Genomic DNA, 22,608 nt, shown 5'->3' with positions numbered 1-22,608 from the left:
CATCCTTTAAAGAGGAAAACATTTTTGCAAAATTGCTACCTTCATAAACAAAATGCTGCCTTTACATACAAAGCATAAAAGACACCTCTTTTGCGAACACAGCTTCATGTTTGCACAGATTGCATGACAGTAAACTCTGGTTTGATGTTTAATGTTTGACAGCATCACTCAAAAGATGGGTAGCATAACATATTACCTCATTTGATAGGTATTTTTCATTTTTAATATCATAGTTTGGATACTTAAAAGTGTAGCATTATTTACTTTCACTCCGAAATTGTAATTACTGTGACATTAAAACATCGGACTTAGTGACCCAGATATTACTGCAACTTTAGTGCAGAGGAGGTGGATTAAGTTTGTCGGAAAGAATTTACTACATATTGGGAATTTAACAGTTTTAAACATAATGCAAAGTGTGTCTAGGGTGGCATAGAAAATCTTGTTTTATATATATATATATATATATATATATATATATATATATATATATATATATATATATATATATATATATATAAAGTCAAGCTTCAGTTTAATATTCACTGTGTAATATATTTAAAACATGAAGTGGAGCATTACCACATGAAATTCTATGTAAAGCATGACTGTCACACACAGATGACAGCTTGAATATTTTAAACCGCTGGCACAACAGTTGGAGTGGATCAGATGCACTGCATAGCATATAGCCTCGATTGCAGCCTTTGCGATTTGGTAGCTGTCTTGTTTCAACCTTAAGCTCAGTAAGAGCTCAGCATAATTTTTTTGCATACAAACCAGCAATAGCATATTTAAAAGTGCAACATACTTTCTCTGACCAAAGCTCTACCCTCCGTGTCATAATCTCTGTTGTTCAGGCTCATGAGAACACATAAGGCATTAAAAATACACACAATTGCAAGCTCTATTACCTTTGTATATCTTTCACTACAGCCTGTTACAGGGGTCAGAACATTCAAGCCAGCCATATAATGCTGGCTCATTCTTCCATCTGGGTTTGTCAGTGCTGCACAATGTTATCTCAAAGCTGTTGACACAGTCAAAGCTTTGGGCATAGTGCCTAATCAGGACAATAAGTAGCTCTGTTCCAAATCCATCTGACAGTATACATAATGACAGCCATGATCTTTGATTCGTTAGCTATTGTGGTGGTATAACAGCAAAGTCTAACCGGCCTAAATACACCAACCTGAAATGCACGATAGAATGACAGGTTCTTCAATTATTTTGAGGAGGACGTATTTTTTAAAAAGTTGGATAGAACAGAAAATGCAATGCCACCAGCATTTCCACAGAAGGATTAGCCACAGCCACATAGTGGCCATTAATAGACATCTTTTCAGGGGAAAAAAAAAGTACACTGGCCAAAAGACAAGGATTGCACAATATGATGTGTGTGTGCCAAATTGTTTATGCAACTGTATCCTGTAGATATGATTAATTGCTGATGACTGGGAATGATCAGTTGGTCAGATAGAGAGAGAAAAAAAAGCTCCTCCTCATGTGGAGCATTATTTATTTATTTCCAGGTAGAGGTGAGAGGCTTCTTCATCAGCCACGCAGCTACCTGCGTAACACAATCCCTCTGATGACGTCACAGCCACAGGCGCAGCATTACAGTCTGTCTGTATGTGTGTGCGTGTGTATGTGTATGCGTGTATACATATATGTGTGTGTGTGTGTGTGTGTGCTTGCAGTCTTAAAGATTTTGCCTTATCTTCTGTCACAGTTTTCACATGCACACTCCTCCAGTAAATACTGTGTTGTAAGATCACTACGCTTATCAATGAAACGAACCTCGTGCGCTCCCTCTCCCCGCAGCCATTCATAACCACCTGGCTCATTCATTTTTTTTTTTTTTTTTTTTTGGACACCGATTCAACAAATCGGGCAATATTGTTCTGTCAATCCATGTCTGTGAGGATAAAAGACACGATCCATGACACATTCATCGCTGGACTAAGATGCCTTTCATACATCCATGTTATAAAAGGCAGGTGCATGCCAGCCTACATCCCAAATGATGCGTTGATAAGTCTTGCGTAATGTGCCAAGCCCATCCGCTGCACTCCAACACTGAATCCAAACGCTCTAGTAAAAAAGCAGTCTGTGCAGCACGTGTGGGATTTCAAATATAACAATGACCTGTCATTGGAGCATCACTTGCATGACAACAATCATTTCATAAAACAAAAGAAGCTCAGGGAGTATTACAGAGACAGGAAATAGATAGAAGAGGAGATTAAAACCTCTTAAGTACAATAAGGTCAACAGATATGGATAATATACAGCTGCTGATGATTTCAGAATCTCTGGAGTAAATAACATGACAGGCGATGTGTGGATTGCTTTGTGCACAATAGAATCGAAAGAAGAGCATGTGACCCAGTGTGCCTGCAGGAGGGCTCCCTACCTTCCGACGGTTCCGGAATTGACCCACATGCCACTCAGCTGGTGGTTCAGCCGGTCACTCAAACCGGACAAAGACGCGCAAAGAACGGAGGGGCGGTCGCGGTGTTCCCGTTGTTTGACAAAGAGCAGGTCTAACTGCGGACAGGACCTCTGCCCTGTCACATCCTCCTGACTTCCCCTCGCCGCCTCCTTAAGCCAGCGTCTCACACAACTCAACAAGTCTCGACTCGCCGCAGCAGACTCGATGTGACGCGCTTTTGTTCTTGAACGGACACTTTTTGCAATGAAATCCTAACATAACTGGCCGAAAGATTTTGCTAGTCTGAGCCACCCCCTTCTCTGTTGTTGTTTCCCCAGCTGATTTCATCAGAGCCACGCCTCCACGACTGCGCGTCACGACACAAGTCGCTCAACTCCCCTTGTGCTGCGTTCAAGGTCTGTACGAAAAGTAATATTTGAACTATAGCGGCTGTCTTAGGCTACATTCTCTCGAATTTGAACCTAAGATGCTCCACCGTGACACGTTTGGCAGAAGGCTTGAGATCACTGAATAAAGTACAGATGCATTAAAGTGCTATTGTAAAGCATTTCTGGGTGTGCATAAATCAAAACATCAAATTCAAACCCTGCCACTAGCATTTCCTATTGGATTTGTCCTTTTACTATGTCATACGACTTTATTTAAGAACAGAAATTAAATAGCTTTCTTTGACGTGGATATAATCTCGCAAAAGCAACTAAACAACCCAAATGAGCTAAATTTAAGGCTTTGTATGTCGGATTTTGGAGCTGAAGAGGAGCATTTTAATGCCTCATCAGAGATTACAACACGACAGCCAATCATATGCTGCGGAACTGCTAGTATCCCCGCCCCAGAACAGTGCCCTTTCCATCCTGTTAACTCAAACCACCCCGCAAAGCATGCTGTCTTTAATTGGTACACACTAACATCACCCTTTGTGCAGGCTGGAGACGCTCACTGGATTTTTATTTGTCACAGACAAAGGATAGTGTATTTTGCAAAAAAAAAAAAAAAAAAAAAAATGCTAAAGTGAATCGACTCAAAATCTATTATCAAGTGTGCCAATGTATAACTATCTGCCTGATTTAGCCCTCTTTCTCTTTTAACCCTTGCTTATACAAGTAAATCATCCTCTATCAAAACTAAAATACAGACAAATTATGCAATAGTGTTGTTTTTACTCATGGGCAATGGAGAGAATTTCTCTGCGATGGTTATTCTGGGTGTTCAGGCATAGCAACTACCACATAGCAACTGTTTTGCTTCTAAAGCCAATACAGGAGCACAGAAACAGTACACCATGGATTGGATCGTGGAAAATACCCAGCCTTTTGCCCTCATATTTTTCCAAGATTGCAATGTCTGGGAATTCATTCCTGGAATGTTAAGCTGTACCAAAGAAGAAAAATGCCGCCATGTCGCCAAGAGGCAAAAATACCCCACTCTTCTGCCAGCAGAACTATGTTTAATTTAAACTTTAATGGCTTTACCTATACCTGTTTTTAAGACGGGGAATTTCTTTTGAATCCATCTGCCACTCATTGCAGTGGTGCCTACAACTCCAGATAAGAGATGAGTGTGGAATTTCTATTAGACTACGTTTTATCTAACAATTCACTTGGGACATTGTGCAGTGTTTCGCCATGTGGGGATCCTAGACAGTCTGTCTACTAACTTTCTGTCATGACTGTGCAAGACTGAAGACAGACATCTACTGGTAGGATTTGGTACTGATCTCTCTGAAACAAAGGAAGCAACAACTCTCACTGCAACATTAATTCAGTGCTGTTACTGAAGGTCACCGCAACAATGTGTTACATCTTTGTGGCGGATTCTAGTGCAGATCAGCTGAGGATGCTAGTCTGTGTGCCTATAGTGAGCTAGTGAACCATTATTATGCCTTAGCAAAACATTAATCTATTACTTGACCTTTGGGCAACTATCACAGCATCCCCACAGATTCTCAAAGATGTGCTTTCATCTGCTGTCTTGCCCAGCATAAAAACAGCACCAAAATGAACCAAACAGGACTTCAATGCACATCTTGTTGGGGTGTCTGTTTTATATCTACTTGTCCACCGTTGTCTTGAAACCCTGAGAAAATACTGCCCCCTGACCTGGCTGGCATGGCCCGAATGCAACAGCATGAAAGATGGGCTGGAATGCATTTGGAGAAAGCAGGGGTTCAACACCACTGGCACTGAGAGGGCTTAGAAATGGTGAGAGGCAGCCCCTTTGTTGGAGAGGTGTACTTGTGAGAGAACTCTCAAGCAGCACCGTTTGAGGTGATGTCTGGCCTTTTCAGCTACAGTAGTACAAAAAGGACTGTGCTTTGTTTACGAGCTTTATCGCTCTTTTATTAACTGTGTGGGAAGTCTACTCCCATAGCTTTTACACTTTGGTGAGATTAAAGTTGGGAGAATGAGCTGAGATCATTCTTTGGCATAACTACTTCAAAAAAGAGTGTCTTGGTGCTTGGACAAATACTCACTTTTGTCTGCACTATATTCAATGCCATCCATTGTTCCCTGGGTTCATCAAAGGACAGGCACTTTTGAATTTATTCATTTTGATGAAATCAGTTTTGTTCAAGTTCAGTAATGCTCAAGTGCAGCATTTCTTTTATTTAGCTGCAGGTACATTCAGAATATGTTTGAAGGTTTCTCTTATAAAGGTTTGCTGGGGATATCAAATATTTTTTCAGTCAATAAGATGCACAAATGCACACACACAAAGTGGTAACCTCTAGGGCTGCAAAATAAAGCCAATATCTAAATGCCAAAAACTGTTCCTCAAATTGCCACTTGAGACTGGCTTTAAAAGCAATTCAATCCTCACTGACCCTCAAGTTAAATTGCCCAACTTCACAGCAAAAACAAACATGTTTACAGCCTGGTACAAAAAAATGGTTTTGGTCTGTATAGCTAATTCAACATTCATGACAGCCTTATGGGAAGTGAATTTTTATATAACTTGCCTGCTTAAATTAAATTAAGGCTTAAAATTATGCATCATTAGGGGGTTTCTGCAATAAATGAAAGGTGGGTGTTATCATCAGCAGTCCATGGCCCACCTCAGCTCTACTCGTGCTCCACCTCTTTGCTAATTTTTGGATTCACCAAGAGTTAGGCAGGTTCAGGCACTGTGAAGATGGTGATGGCTAGAGCCACCACACTGATCCTCAAAATCACTCTGCAGGATTCTGTGGGTGGCATCACATAAGGTTTGTCGAGCTTCATATGCAGACTATGATATCAGTATGCTTCTCACTACTTAATCTTTGCCTATAAAAAAGGAAAACACCTCTTAACTCTAAATTCTTTGCAACTTGACTAGTTTTTGCTGTCTCACATTAGAAAATGTCTTCAATTTTCGCCACATATTAAGAAATGGCTTCATGTTGCTATCAGTAATGATCCATTTGTAAATGTTGATGTTTCAGTAATATTCTCCTGTTGTTTACTTTGCGGTGCAAGGGAATTTAGACTGAGATGGATTCATTTCAGATGCTATCATGAGTTTACTTAATAAAAAAGACATGGCTATCAAGTGTCATTTTAATGGTGTGGAGCATTTTGGAAGGAAATTCTTGCCCTCATCTCATCCCTTCCTGTCCACTCCACCACTGACCCTATTCTCACCCCTACAGCTCACCCGAATATCCAACAGACCCACTCACCCCCTGCTGCAGCACTGTACTGGAACTGTTCTAAAGCTGTCAAAACACTCAGCTTCTCACACTCCCTGTGTCCACACAGAGTTTGCCTTAAACACACACTCTTCCAAGCTCCAACACACACACACACACACACACACACACACACACATGCACCACACTCAACAAAACAGTCTACATGCAGCCCATTCACTGACACAAGTAGGTCAGAACTGCAGTGGGTCTTCCAAACAGTCCTCCATCACCATGGAACTGATAACAATATCAAAGATTAAATTCTACCTTCAGCTCTGACACACACACACACAAACACACAGAGAGAGAGAGAGACAGACACACACACACTAACACATATACACAAGCTCACATTACATGCCATTCGTATGTAGCTCTACAGTATCATTATCTTGTATGTTTGGCAGGATGATTTTGGCACATTTTCTTGTTTTGCAGACGGACAAGAAAATATGCTAGACATGAATTTTATTTATTTTTTCTCCTGGGAACAAAATTCAGAGGTCAAAAGTCAAGGGTGAGAATAGAAAGACTGAACGCTAAAGTGAAACGAGTGTGTGGGAAAATGCCATTCCTAAAAGATGAATGATGGAAAAAAATGAAAAACTGGCAAATGGACAGAAATTCAAATACATCGATCTAAATCTCTTTTTCATTCCAACCCTTAATCTCTCTCTCTCTCTCTCTCTCTCTCACACACACACACACACACACAGGCGTTTGACACGGAGAAGTGGCTGAGTGTTGCCAGAGCCGGCACCCTGGCATGAAATAGAGTGAGTTTTGTAACAGCCGGCCTATTTGGCGATGGGTGATGGGCATGTTAGCAGAGTGCGAGTTTAAGTGAAAAACATTCAATACTAGATAAAGCTGAGAAGAGCACAGAAAGAAAGACATACAAGAGTCCGAGAAAGATCGAGACCAAGAATATTGTTTACTAGTTCAGCTATCAATAGATTGTCTTATCTAGAGTCAGTTGAAAAACTCCATGTGTGTGACCAGCTGTTGTTGCCTAATTATATCCCCGTGAAGACAAGGGCACTCTATTGCTCATAACAGAAAAAGGAGAAGAAGTAAAAGAGTAAGTCAGAAGGTATTGAGCCGATTGTTTCTGAATTGCTATTTTGCTCAAGGGAGACATGCATCCTTATGTTTTTTGCCTTCTAAAAACTGTCACTTTTGAAAACATTTGTACATCGTATTGTAGGTATATATCAATTTTTTTGCATGTCAAGAAGGTTATGGAAGATTGTTCATATTAGACCAGCTAATTAAGACTCATGTTTCATTGGTATTGCTTTCATTTCTCCATTACTTTGGAGAGACCCCTAAACCCTACTGTAAAATTCTAAAATTACCCAGATAGAGAGCTTCAATTTGTATATTTCTTTGTCAGCAATGCAGGGCAGCAATTTTTAACCAAAAAAGGGAAATACAATATGAATTTGAACGGAGAGCACCCAACACATAGAGGACACTGAATCAATTATGTCCTCAAAGCCAATCATGGATCCAAGAAAAACATAAGTGAGCAACTAAAACATTTATAAGCTGCAGTCATAAAATCAGAAAATGTCATAAAGAAGAATGAGGCATGATGAAGGTTTATGAGCTGTTAAACAGGTCTTCAGTTTCTGTAGCATCCTTAATATAAAAGAAGAGGTTAAACACTTTCTGCTGATATACCTATCATTACTTATCACTCCCACAGTGCTACAGCATGTGGAATAACTTCTGGGCTGTAGATAAGTGTTCACTAACTATAATACTGATGTATGATCTGGTTAAGTCTGCGCTGGTGAGGATGGGCCATGATGGTGGAATATGTCGGGAATGTAAAGTGGCTTGAGGTCCTGGAGCAAAGATTGGGTCGAGGTGTGCATAGCAGAACAGAAGGAGAGGATAGAGGGTGGGAAGAGTGAGGGAGGAAGGTCGAGCTGCAGAGGGTGTATAGCAGGAAGAGGACAAGTTCTCTGTGTTTAACTGCCTGCTGCCCGCCTGAGAACAAACAGGCCTCTGATTATGATATTAATGCCAACTTAAATGTTTCACAGTAGGGTGTCTGGCTTCTGCAAAGAAGTCCCTGTGGTGAACAAGAACAGCACTGGATATTCCTCACTGTCCTAAACTAGACTGCCAAACTAATGGGTTTTTTGGCACTCAACAAACCCAACTACAGCCGCTATCAACACAGTCCATATCCACGTCAAAGCAAACTGGCTACACTGATGGTGCAGAGTCCTTGGTATAACCTCAAGCACCCAGTTAAAACATCTCTGAGCTCCAAGTAGGAAACACTTCAGGGAGAAATTCCAGTGATTCCATTGGCATTGTGTGTATTTCCTTGTTTCCAAATTCTTGTCTGCAATTGGATGCCTGTTTTATCTAAAATCACAGCATGACAGGAGAACGAGTAGGGACAGACAAGGTGGACATGGAGTTTTGAGATGCTGAAGAGTTGAGCGGATGCTCTAAATTCTCGAGTGACACAAATCTGCTTTGACAAAGACAAACTGCATGTCTGACCTGGAAGTTGTAATATACTGCCTGCATTCTGACTTGAGGGGATTGAGGTTGCACAAGCTGGTCCTGCTGTGCCAAAGTGCATGTGTAGATAAAGATAGTACATGTACAGAATTAGATAAAGATGTGCACATATGAGTTAAATTTGTCTTGCACCAAATCAAACAAATCGGAATATGTACAGGCACAGATGAAAAGGCTCTACAAACTTCCAACAAAAACAATTTTAAGATCACACACACACACACACACACACAAACAAATTCACACGCACACTCTCTGCTGGACAGAGACACACAGGTCAGTAGAGGTGCCTCTTAAGCTGTGGCTGTCAAGTGGCAGGGCTAATCTTATTAAGGCTCTCTTCAGCTGCTGGTCCAAACTCTTAAAGTGATAGTTCACTTTGCTGGAAAATTGGTGTGATTTGAACCCAAACATAATTATACATCCTGAAGACTTTCTCTTATGCTGGGACAGGTAGTGTCCTCTTTTAGTCCAGCTCATGCTTTGCTATGTGCACTAAGGTTTTACACTATAACAAGTTCTCCAACATAATCAGTAAATGGAAGATTCCATATAGATCGCAGTGGCTGCTTGACACATAAGGAGACATACGTATTAGATAGTGAGTGTTATGTTCCAGCTAATTGAAAGATCACTTTAATTACCTTGGAAAGTGAGTGCGGAGCCAGTTAAGGGGGCTTCACTGACTGTGCAGGTCTGAGGGTATAACAGATATGGAGATGAGTTAAATGCTTGGGTCCAGGGCCCAGCATGAAATGATCTCAAGTTTGGGTTCGAGGATGAGACAGAGACTGATATGGAAATGGTGGTGGAGACCTGGAAGAAAGTGACTGGAGTAAAGCTTGGAAGCTGAGGGCAAAATTTAGGTTAGCAAGAGAACAAGTGTCAGCAGGTCTTAGCTGCTCAGAACATGGACTTGCAAATGCAGCTTAAGTGGTCAACTATTGACAGAAAATATTGAAAGTCTGACATGCTCTGATATAAAATTGCTATTCATCTACACATTCCATAGAAATGTTGAATTATAAAAAGCAGAAAGACAAAGATCTGCAAAATAACTGCTCCCGCTAACAGAGTCTTTTCAGATTGAGACCAAAGCTGAGGCTGAAGAACACACTTAAGAAGAGAGAATACATCCATAATTAGACCATGACAGTGAATTTCTGACTGACCAAAGTCTTGACAATGTCAAATACATGTGCTTGAAGACTTTTAAGAAGTATAATCCACTGAACATGTCCTCTATGCCACCTCTTTTTAGATTAATAAACTTTACTCTTCAGATATACTAAGGTTTCATTGTCAAGGGGAAATGAAATTAATCTGACTGATACATTCCCAGAATATGTCCTTTTCGAAAAAACCATCAGCAGGGATCAGGGATGAGCTTATATTTTGAACTACCTGTAAAGAGTCTTAAAGAATATGGGATATTTTGTTCCTGGAGCTTGTTTACATGGTGACTGCATTGGAATAATAAAGGGATGGGTCATTAGAATTTTCTCTTTTTTTTTAGTCTCTGTATAAGAAATGTTACAATAAACTAGTGCATTGTGATGTTGTAGGCATCCCATATTTCTCACTTCCCAGTGACGTGTCGTAGCAATACTCTAAACAGATTCTTATTCTACAGTGCATTTTCTTTTTTCAGCCTAACTATTGAACATTAGTGTGAAATTACATGTCCAAAAAAAGCACGTTTGTGTTATTTAAAAGACTACAAGTAACATCTGATGTTTGCTGATGCCTTGTTAAGTAGCTGAAAGACAATTTGCTCTTAAAATTTACTGTAGCTGCCTTGTTGATAGTCATAGCAGTCACATCATTAGTCCCCTGTATATGCAGGAATACGACAATATGCCAGCAAGCAACGGAAATGCGAGACAAATTGCAAATACTCTGCAATAGTGTTTAGAGGAAGAGTTGCCTCTATGTAAGCCTCTACTGATCCAGCAGATGCCTTCTTTCTGCTTCAGTGCAGAAAGTGTTTCCCATTATTGTTAACGTCATGCAGTGCACTACATACTATATAGTGCATTAAAGACCTGTATTGAACTGCACATTAAAGCAGGTCGATGGCTAGTATTGTAATTTGTAATCTGCCAGGAGGTCTTTTCAACAACACATGTTGATACCTCACTGCTACCTGGGATGATGTCGGAAGTGTTGGTGACATCTGTGAACCTCAGACAAATGTGCAGCCCCCTTTATGTTCTGCTGAGGGAATAAACTTTGGACTTGGGTTGAGAGCAGACAACAAACAGAAAAAGGTGAATGAGGCAAATCTCATTCTCTTAGAAATTATATAGCACAGAGAAAGACAATGGTATCAGACAGAAGAGACATGTTGCTAAGTTAAGGAATTAAAAAATGGAAGGAAATGGTGCAGAATTTTTAGCAGTGTGACAATAAACTGGAGGAGGGGCAGAGGGAAAAGGAAATGCTAAAGTTGTGAAGACAGAGATGTATTTGGCCTCAGCACAGGTCAGTCAGTATTCTCAAAACAGCCTGATCAAACAGAGAGCGAAGCCAAGACAAACACTTCTGGACTTCAGTCTGGCACAGAAAAGCAGAGCTGCAGCCCCGCTGAGATCACACTGCACACAGTCAGTACATCAACCCAGTATACGCTGCAAAGCACAGTATAGCAGAGCTCCCCGATTTACTTGGCTTATGACCACTTAAGGTGAAGCAAAATTCCACGAGTGAGCCCTAAATCTCAGGTTGTCTGTGTCCACCAGTGTTTACTTTGAATAACTTTCAGTGGATTAGGTAACTCGTGAGACGAAAACTCAAAAACTAACCTAAACTTAACTTAAACGCTGCTGTCCTATTCTGTAAATCATCTCTAGATTTAACCCGGAGTGCCATTGGGACTCAGGTTAAGAACCACGGCTCCATAAGCAGGGAAAACTACAGTATGAATCCTGCACCAGTGTGCTGATTTAATCAGCTGATGAAAGCTTATTAAAGACACAATCTATTAGTATTTCCAAATGTGCAAGTTAAATTGCACTATGTAGTGGTATTTAGCTGTCAAAACTCTTTAAATCACATTGGAGAGACCCTTATATACTTAGGTCGTCCATTAATGTAAAATCTTTAAAATTTTCGATATGTTCAAGTTTTTCAACTTCACTTCTGTTTATTTCAATCTGTAATTTCCCCTCGTGGGATTAATAAGGGATAATAAAATTTAAAAAAATAAAATAATATCTATATTGCCATTGGGCCAATCCAATGTTCATCTGCCTCGATTTATAACACACCGTAGTAAGAGAGGAGAAAACCGTCTGGAGGGGAAGAACAAGAGTGTAAATAGCAAAAAATCACAGAGAGACTGAGACAGTGACAGATAAATAAACTGTTACACAGCCATAACAGGAAGGTCCTTTGTTGTGTTTACTTCAAATAGCCTGCATTGTGTTTATCCATTTGTGCTGCTCTGTGGAGTTCCTCATATTGTATTGCACTTGCACAAACAAAAACAAACCTGTTGAGGGGTGAAAACCTTGTCTATCGCAAACAGAGCGAAGCATTTACATCATTAGAAATGCAGTTTTAATTTTGTTCAACAGGGGTTTAAGTGGATTTTATAATCCTGAGCAGTCAAAGCATTTTCTCAGGCAGCGGACGAGCCATGTAATCCCTCAGCTGGCCTGATATCGCAAAAAATTTCCAAATATAGAGAAATAGAAGTGGAGATATCACCTAACACAGAAGAAATATAATACCCTACATAGTGCATGAATCTGTAAAAATGGAGGTCATCCTGCATCTCCAATTGCAGAAGTATCATTAAACAAGACAGCTCATGCGCGCGCGCACGCACACACACACACACACACACACACACACACACACACACACACACACACACACACATAGAGCTGATACACTATGAACAGTAGGTATCCAAAAATAGTGTGATGGAAAAATCTATACTGAGTTATTTTCGCACTGCTGTGCCCCGGCCTGGTGATGCAGCCAGCATACAATAATCACCGCACACTGTGGCGACATGTCATTCACTTGCCAAGCTGCAGGCCGGCCACACAGGTTTTAATCATTTGAATAAGGGCAAGGGGCAAGGGGGTGGGAGCTCTTTTGGATAGTAAATTACTGTAGATCCCAGCTAATCCTAACCACTTGCAAACGGAGGTCATTCAGAGCAGATAAATGTTCAGATGAAACACACTGAGGTGCTATGGAATTTTCATATTGCAGATGGAACATACACGTTTGTCCTGTGCAGCTCTACATGAGTTTAGATTTAGAGCATGATGTTGTACTGTACATCTGGTGGTGAAAGTAAAAGGCAACTGAACAGAAAACCATAACGACACAGTCAGCAACACTCAAGAGGTCAATATTTCTGCATAACACAGCCTCTGTTGTTGTTGATTGCATTGGTATTAAGCAGCGCACAATGTTCAGTAGGAATGATAATGATGGTATTGATTAAATATTTATGCTGAAATGAGAGTTTCCAATGGGAAACACAGAGAGAAAATATTTAATTTCCTGGCAAGTATGACCATTTCAAAATTGGCTGTCCTTAGATGACCACAACTGATTTGCAAAGTGGTTTATTGTGGTATATTATACAGATACAGCTTTTACCAGGTTTCAGTTTGTTATCCTTAAACTGCATCGAACCATATCATCGAGCATATTCTGATTTTTTTTCCCATTATATTGTCATTACTTGAATTTTTTTTTAAAGTGCAACAGAAGCAGAAAACCACCGTAACTGCTATGTTGTATTATGTTCTCCCTTCAATTTGTTGAAATTAAGGAGAAGATCCCTGAGGTACACAATAACTAAAAATAGATCCAAGTTAAAATATATAACCAAACCACATAATACGTGGTGAGTCAGTTTCACATCCTTGTGGGGGAACAAACCCACAGGCTGGAGTTGGACAAACACTGACTGGGATCATCACAGAGCTCGCATCTGCAAACTTGCTATCATCGGTTATATCTGAGTCATCCATTCTGGTGGTGTGCATGTGTTCGCATGTGTGTGTGAGAAAGAGAGACAGACAGAGAGACGAGAGAGTGTCAGTCAGGTTGCATCAGCATCCTGAAACTGTAAAAACCGGGCGGCCTGCGACTGAGTGGCACGTGGGTGAGCGCAAACACAACAATGTGTATGTAACAACACAGATATGAAGGGAAACGCCTTAACTTGGGGTTATTTATAACTACATGAACACATATTACACATTAAAATCCTGTGGCTTCGTGAGTGTTCCGGCCAAGACTGAAACTGGTCCGACCCTGATTAGCAAGAATAGCACCCTTGGGCGTTCCTCTCACTAAGTATTTGTTTAAAGCCTCTAGCACTTAGTCGAGGAGAGGCAGACGCATACAGTAGGCAGAGAGTGCATGAATGTGTCCATGTGTTTATGTCTATACGGTATGAAGGTCTGCAAATGTGGGTTCAAATGCTTCTCTGTGTGAGTCATTGTGTCTGCATTTGTCTGTCTGCTACTGAGTTTGGGTGTCCTGGAAAATTTTTAGACGGTGTAATGCTGTTAGGGTGTGGAGAAGGCTCAGCAATCAGTTATAGACAAAGCTAAAATGACACGAGAGCAAATGTATATGTGACACAAAGCATGCAGTGGCACCTCACAGTTTTTCTTGTGTTTCTTTTACTGTCTGTCATGGATGAACAAGAAAACAAAACTTGGAAAAACTCTCCCCATTTCTGCCACACACATCCACCAGTGCTGCTTCTGCTAGTTGGTGTTTGTTAATTCTCACTTTAAATTGCTGCTACTAAGCCAAGGTGGATAGACAAGAAACAGGAAGATAAGGAGACAGACAGACAAGGCTTGCAGGCACTGCAAATCAAAGACGCTAGAGATTGTGTTCACACTGTGAACAACGCAAAAGCCAAACATATGGGCCTGTTTAGGCCCATACAGACATGAGGAAGTGAATAGTGCATGGGTCAGCCTCCTTAGTCCTGTAGGGGATGCAAGGAGACGACCACACCCATCCAACCGTGCTCACACTCCACAACACACACACAGCTAGCATGAAACCCTCAGACGACCTCCTACGGTGTGAAATGCAATCTGTGATTACAGAACTCACACACATGAATACCTAGTTGGCATTTCCTCACTCATATGACTTTGGAGCCAATTCACCCAATGGGATCGGCTTTCTGCCATAAATGTGAGGATCAGATGCTAAAGAAAGAGGCATCCAGGGATCAAATTGCTCGCAGAGTTGCCCACATATAAAAATATGCATGCACGGGAATAGATATATCTGTTGCAGTGATATATCCGCACTACCACGATTCGTAGAATCACACCAACACAAATATGGACATAAATAGAGAGGCGCTAAAGCCAAGTCACCAAGTGATGACTCTTGGTGTCTGTGTCATAACATGCGATCTTTTCCAGAACACACATGTAGCAAAATAGCTACAGTATAAGAGGTTACATAGGGTAACAGATCTGGTGAAAATAGAGAATGGAAGAAATAAATATCAAGATGTATATTTATATATTGGCTATATATATATTTTGTATATTGGCTTAAACACTATATAGATTTGCTAAGGAGTGTGAAAAGCTGTAGCAAACCTCACATGCTATGAAGATGAGTAAGAGTATCTCTCTGCTTATTAGCAATCATGAGTTAGTTGAGCTTAAATCTTCTGGGCCATTCTCAGTCCAAGACCTTTTTTAATATCAGTCAATATCAGTTTCCGTTTTAAGTTCATCTTCAGCTGTAATTCTAGCTGACCCTGACCCTTCTCAGACCTCTGTCAAGTGGTCATTTTTAGGCCATGCTATGCAGAGCATGTGACCAGGCAGAGTTTCCTACAGCTGATGGTGAAGTAAATCTGAGAGACACAAACACCTAGTGAACAGCAAAATATAAAAATTGTCTGACTTTGCTCATTAATAACAATCTAAATCCACTGAGCACACCAGAAATGAAATAATTCTCGCTGCGTAAAACCTTTGGCCCAGAACTCTTCCATCAAATTCTGTCAACAGCAGTGTTGTATAATATGCCTTCCCTATCAGCGCAGCCATCCTAGATCTCTAGACACAACCCCCTGTCAGACCCTGGCCTCACTCCAGCCTGGAGCTATCTGAGCAGCCACGACTGGACGAAGACACCCTCTCTGAAATGAACTGGCTCTCTTATCTACACTCACCCGCTTGGTCTGGCCCTGCCCTGTCCTGTCCTCGCTGATGATACGACACCTTCTTTTCCGATTCGCTCACCACACAAACAGCTCATTCCCTCACACATGAGCCGTATGGCCTTGTAACTGCGTGTTTTGGGATACAGACATGTAGATTATGTGCAACAAGTATTGCAAGCATGCAGTCTGTTGATTTTGTGTTGTTATTAGTATTTAGTGGGTCATTTTAAGGGTGACATTAGTTTATGTGTAATTCTAGACCTATAAAACTAATCGCATTCACTCACACACACATGCAGTGAAAACAGGGAGTGCTGGTGGCACAGGGTAGAAGATTACCACATTAGAGGAAGTTAAAATAGATGTTTAAAGGAGTTTTACATGTGCAAGAGTTTATTTTTTTGGGTCAGGGAGAATTTTTTTCTTCAACCCTTAACAGAAGGCAAAGGAAGAAGGCCGTTGGTTAACTGTTTCTATTTTCATTTCTTCAATTTAGATCCATCCTTAATCATCGTTTGGTCCAAACTTAGAAGAGGAAGTGGGAAAGACCCGATGTGAAAGAGGGTTTGAGCAACATTTTTTGACCCTCTGATTTATGATGTTTACGGTCATATGCAACTTAGAACTCTCTCTCCAAATTTCTCTTTCTCACTCTTTCAGCCAGCTCTACTCCGATTTCCTCTCAGGCAAAAAACCCCTTCGTGTCCCTCTTCCTCCAAGTCCGCACTCCTTTTTCCTCGCTTCGCTCTACTCTCCACAGTTCAACTTCACTCATTTGTGTACAGATAATCAGTTTTGCCTTCTCTTCTCTTCTCTTCTCTATGTTCTTTCTCCAGGCTGTCTCACTCTGCTCTCTGCTCTTGCATACACATTCTTTGCACGCTGACACCCTGTTTAAAAAACAACCAAAGCAGCAGCCAGTAAGAAACTAACTGTACAGTTGCCATCACCAGCACAATCACTTCTTCTTCCTCTCTCCCTCTCCTTTTGCTCCCCCCGCCATGTTTTCTCTCTCCAAAACTCACTAAAGAGGACAAACATCATGTGGTGCTGGTAAGAGAAGACACTGTTGTGCTGTGACTGTGAGTCTCTGTTGTTTTTTTGTTCTCCTCTTCTGCGTGTGAATGCCCGTGTTGACGTCCAGTGATGTGTGTGTATGTGTGTGTTGCATCTGAGTGTCTCTTTTAGTATTTGCAGACATAAAGCGCACATGTGGCTAGTATCTCACAGCTCCCAGTCATTCCGAAGACAGCTGAGCGGAGGTGCGGAGCTCTACGTCGACTCCGATGTGTGTTTTTATTGTGTGTCAGCCTGCGTGTGGGATACTGCTCAGTCTACACAAAGACACTGCTTCTTATATGACTCCCAGCTGTGTGGACTTGGCCCGCTATAGTCGGCCGTCCAGCAGCCAGGAATGTTTGGTGTGCAACCCTACTGGAAAGGCCTCCGTTACCCACAGACACACACACACACACACTCCCAGCTTCCTTGGAGACAGCCTACTCCTCTGAGCAGGGGCAGACAGAGGGACGTGCCTCACCCCAAAAGAAGAATGGTTCAAATTCCACAGTTGATAGAAAAACACAGGGGAGCAGGGCAGAGCAGAGGAACTGATGTCAACTCTGACAAACCATCCCCACACCCACCATCTTTTCTAGGCTTACAGAGAAGGAACCGTGAGGAAAAATGAAGAAGTATTAGAGTTTTGTGATGTGGCTGATCAATGGATGGTGTTTTGGCTGTTACTACTAGTAACTACAGCGACCACTGTTTGGCTCCAGAGACACTGAGTGACTCCATTCCTCAGCTGCAACTTTAATCTGCACTTACTCATCTGGGCAGGTGGTTGGGAAAGCTAATTCTGTATTTACCCAAACTAAGCACACTAGATGTTTGCAAATCACATTAATGCATCACCAAAGAAGCCTGGATTAAAGGAGGACAAAGCAGGGCAAAAATAGAATTATCTAATGCAGCTGTTGTTCAATATCACAACAAAAAAAAAAGTGGAAAGTGTCCAACAGACTTATGGCATTTTGAGGTATTTTGGCATCACTATTCTCCAAAAATCACTAGAAAATCAACTGCATATTACTGGCTATAATATATTGATATTTGGAATCAAATATCGGTCAATATCAATTGTTTTATGGCAGTTATCCAGGTTGTTTTCTCCTGACTAGATCCTTGCTTGTGTTACATCTACTCTCAAATTTATGCCGCTTTGGATAAAAGCATCTGTTAGATAAAATTGTAGAATTATAGAGTATAAGGTTTCAATAAAAAGGCGCTTTAATTGCACTTCTGCAAGTGTCATTGTTTTCATTTTTGTGGTATTATGTGACATCTCTTCGATAACTTAATATTGCTACAGTTAAGTGTAAAAAAAACAACCATAGCATAACAGATTGAAAAACATTTGAACTTGTACAAAAATAAAACAGCCCCTCTAATGCATGATCCACATGACTTTTATCTGCGTTGTGCAGATTTTGTCTTGGGCTGACTTAAAGTGAGCACCCATGCTGTTTTTAGAAAACTTTAACCTGGTTCAAGGATTAAAAATAAACATACATACATACATACAAACATGTATATATAAATCAGCACTTCGGCAAGTGTTCGAAGATACCTTAAGATTTCAATTTCCCAAATGCAGAACAATTTAGGAGTATCAAGTTTTAAAAAGCAAGCTTTTCAGATGCAGTCTGAGGTTTGTCGATAAGTGCAAAACAGTGAAACAAGCCAAACTAAGTGAACCGTTATGCAACCCCCCCTTTAGCTGTCTGTCCACATGTGGTCTGCTTTGTAGCGCATACAGATTAAATCACAAGTTAATACAGGCTGGTACGACAATCTCCCTCCAGTGGATCCTACCTTTGAAAGACATTCACGTCTGTAGTCACTTCAGGTCTCTTTCCTCCCCTTTCGACGTCCACTTTCAGCTCACACCTCTGCGCTGCTCTTTTCCATTCAGTTTATTCTAGGCAGCGCTCGTCTCTCGCTTCTCCCCATTAAACTGCAAGGCACACACACACACGCACACACAAACACACACGCACACACACACGCACACACACACACACACGCACACACAATCACTTGAGAAACATTCCTTTGAATGACAACGTCTAAATCACAACTCACACGTTTTAAAACACTTGCTTCTCTGGACTTGAAAGTCGCCTCAAATTATCGGCTTCGTCTCGTGTTTGGTGAAGATCTGCCAGAGCTGACAGGAGAAAAATACTCCCGACTGTTGTAGCCGAGAGACGCCAGGAGGAATGTAATTACACGAAGACTGCTGCATATTGCAAAACCTGCAGACATGCTCTTGTTTGCAGACCCCTGTCTGCTAGTTGTGCTCTGGGATCTGTCTGGGTCTAGTTGTCCGCCCTGTGGTCCTGATGCGAGTTTTTCCACGTCCCTTTGTTGTTTCTGTCACACCTACAAGGAGGGAACACATGGAGGAGGGGAACCTTGCCTCGACTTTCTTTTGTCTGTCTGTGTTTTCTACACAGCAGCAGCGTTCTGCTCACCGTGGCTGTTTTTTTTTCTCCTTAAATACCGATAAATACAGACTTTAACGCACAGATGCGCAAAGGGATTCCTCCGTGAATTTTCATAAACTCCTCTACGTTTCATCCTCACATCTGTCCGATCTCATCTGATTTGATTTCTCCTGTAAAAAGAAAAATACATCCTACAAACAAAAGTCCCCATATTTTTTTTTGTTTTTCATCCCCCTATCTCACCAAAATTTTCTCGCCAGAAGTTTAGTCCTCGCTGGGGAGTGGGTCGCTGTGTGTGTCTCTCTCTCTCCTCTCCTCCCCTTTCCTTCCCTCGTTGTCTCTCCCGATCGGTGGCAGACCCCAGTTATGTTTCACTCCAGACCATCCTTTAGGGACAGCATATCAACGAGCTCAGTGACGACAGCCTCATTGCTAGTCACCGCCGCCACACCCATCCATTCATAAAGCAGAGAGAGTGCCAGCCTCCGGGCCGGACTGTGCGCATGGAGAGAAGGTGCCGGAGTATCCACAGAAAGCCTTCAGAGACTGCTCTTATTTGGAACTCATGTTTCCAGTGTATTAAACATGGAATTCACAGTAAATTGAGTTCTCTGATGATTAATGCTATGACCTATTTCTTCTAAAGAAACGTCATGGGTATTTATTGACAGAGGTGAAGAGAACTTTTCCATACTTTCCAGATAACTGCGCAGTGGTGCAACAATACTTTCTATTGCTTTGTGTAGTTCATTGACTTGAATTGCTTTATGTATGTTATATATATCCATAGATAGATAGATAGATAGACAGACAGATAGATACAAAACTATTGTGCAAAAGAGCATGCAAAGTAATGCACAAATTGTGTAAATTGGGCTGGTAGAACAAATAAGGTCAAAATTATGCTGGTATTTACAATAAAAAAGTAGTATTAAAAAGCCTGAGTACAGTATAGAAATAGAAATGGTAACCAGCATGTAAAGGAGGTGCTTGGGTTCTTATGGAACCAGGATTACTGGGTTTTTGCACAGTTGGATAATTTGGTTTAACTGTACTTGTTACTGGACAAAATTGAATATAACAATCCTTTCAGAAAACAACAAAAAGCACTATCCCTTCAAGAAAAAAGGCAGATGATGGAAAGTGTTTACACTGAAAGAAGCTGAAATGTAGGCCTTTCATTAAATGTTGAAAAATGAAGATCGTTGTGTTTTTGGTCGTCCATTCTGAGAGTGTTTGGTCCACGTATATTATTGGTAAGTGGTCCCGGCTTTCTACTCTGTCTGTAGACTTACAGGATGGCCTGTAGCTTGGGCTCACAATAGGTGAATTGCACAATTGGGCAAACCTGTCTAAGTATCAAATTAAACTCAAAAAACATTTCAACTATTTCAGTTGTGATTATTGACTTGTTTCTTTGTGCTTATAAGTTAAACTAAACTTAGCTTTTGGATACTGGGAAACTGTGATAGGCATACCCAAGTTTGTTCAGCTTAAGTTCCCCTGTTGCCTTAAAGATGTGACTGAGTCATTGAACTTGCTGTTATCTGATAAATTATTAAAATGTAAAAACTAGTTGAGTGAAGTAAAATGAGAAAAGAAGTTCAATTAACTCAAGATTTTTCAGTGCCTATAAAAAGTCACACAATCTGTGAAATGTCTAAAGTGCAGTTTAAAGACATCTGCATCTGGAAGTCCAGTCACTGGTGAATCAGTACTCCTGGCTATAACTACGTGATTGAGCAAAAATAATACTACAAGCAACTCTGTGAAAAGGTTATTGAAAAGCATAAGTCAACGTACAAGAACATTTTCAAGTAGAGCAGGCTGTCCTCTGAGTGAGTGTATAAGAAAAAGACTAGTTTGAGAGACCACCAAGACACTGGTGAGTCCTCTGAAGGAGTTACACGCTTCAGTGGCTAAGATGGGAAAGACTGTGAGTACAACAGCTGCTGCTTGTGTTCTCCACCAAAGTTTTATGAGAGAGTGCCAAACAGAAAGCTATTGAACAAAGCTCATATTAAATCTTGTCTAGAGTTTGCCACAAGACATATGGGAGAAATTACATATCGGAAATCAACTGGAGGAAGGTTATTTGGTCTGATGAGACCAAAATTAAGCTTTTTGGCCATTCGGTGCTATTTGTGGTGGACACCAAACACTACACAACAACACAAATATTTCATTCCCACCATGAAGCGTGGTGGCCACAGCATTATCATGTGGCAAAGTTTTTCAGCAGCTGGCCCCAAACGACTTGTGAAGGTATGGGTAAAATCAATACAAGTAAGCATAAACAAATCTTGGAGGACAACCTGAGGCAGTCTGCAAGAGACCTGCAACTTGGGAGAAGATTTGCTTTCCGTCAAAACAATGACTCAGAGCATACAGCCAAAGCTACACAGAAATCCCCATGCAACCTTATAGTTTTGCAAAGCAGAATGGGGCAAAATTGCAGTGTCCAGCTGTGCAAGGCTGATTGGGACCTACTCACACAGACTCAATGTTGTTATTGCCACCAAAGGTGCATCTGCTAAATAGTGGGTTGAAGAAGTTGAGTACTAATGCATTCAATCATTTTACGTTTCATATTTTTAATGAATTGACATTACTTTGTAGAGATCAGTTTTCACTTTGGCATTAAGGAGCCAAAAAACACATGTCATACGTATAAGGTGTACATGCTTGTTATAGGCACTATAAATTGAATTGAATAAACTCACTGCTGTACTTGTAATGTGTACTGAAGACACAGCATGTTTCCATCATGAATGGGTCTCTCAAAATACAAAAATAGAACATTTTAGAAAGATAAAATTGAACGTTTAGTGTTTAAAAAAATACAAACATCTATATTTCTAGGTTCAAATAGTTTGAATATTCACATGAAAATTTTCAATCTTGCTCAAGCGCAATTTAGGTGGCCTGGTGCTAATCACCTCATGTAGCTTAATTCCAGTTAGTCCTTTCTCAGTTGGTCGCGCTGCTGACTTTAACGTGTCCACCCAAACCCTAAGTCTGTTTGTGCAAGGTTGCATTGTGCAATTCACAATGTGCATTTAGCTGAAAGCATGTATACACCTTTGTTTTTGTCCTTAACACTACCCTCCCAGTTCATTTTGAAACAGTTTGGGTGGATGATCAAGTCCAGTAAAACACTATTGTGTAGTACAGTTGATAGCCACCCTCTGGGAGACGGACAGCAGCCATTGTTGAGTATTAGTGAGAATTATGT

The 22,608-nt window shown here is 40.9% G+C and overlaps 1 protein-coding gene across 3 annotated transcripts in view; it reads right to left on the bottom strand.

Annotated features, from left to right (window-relative positions):
* rhobtb4 (Rho related BTB domain containing 4) overlaps positions 1-19,771 on the bottom strand; it is a 44,106-nt gene extending 24,335 nt beyond the window's left edge. The window contains exons 1-2 of one of the 3 annotated variants that reach the window (XM_023292775.3): positions 19,617-19,771; positions 18,739-18,880 (exon numbers count right to left, since the gene is read on the bottom strand). Coding sequence is in view for 1 of the 3 variants with exons in the window: in XM_023292774.3 (XP_023148542.1) it covers positions 2,417-2,445 (29 nt within the window). In the remaining 2 variants the exon portion in view is untranslated. Of the gene's footprint in view, positions 1-2,416; positions 2,766-18,738; positions 18,881-19,008; positions 19,302-19,616 lie in introns of those variants that run through there. The other 2 variants (XM_023292776.3, XM_023292774.3) reach the window with 2 other exon arrangements.
* Positions 19,772-22,608: the final 2,837 nt, after the last annotated feature.

The sequence above is a fragment of the Amphiprion ocellaris genome, chromosome 6 (assembly GCF_022539595.1).
Source record: "Amphiprion ocellaris isolate individual 3 ecotype Okinawa chromosome 6, ASM2253959v1, whole genome shotgun sequence".
Lineage (NCBI taxonomy): Eukaryota > Metazoa > Chordata > Actinopteri > Pomacentridae > Amphiprion > Amphiprion ocellaris.
The sequence above is the reverse complement of the archived record's forward strand: the minus strand, read 5'-3'. Positions and strand labels throughout refer to the sequence as shown.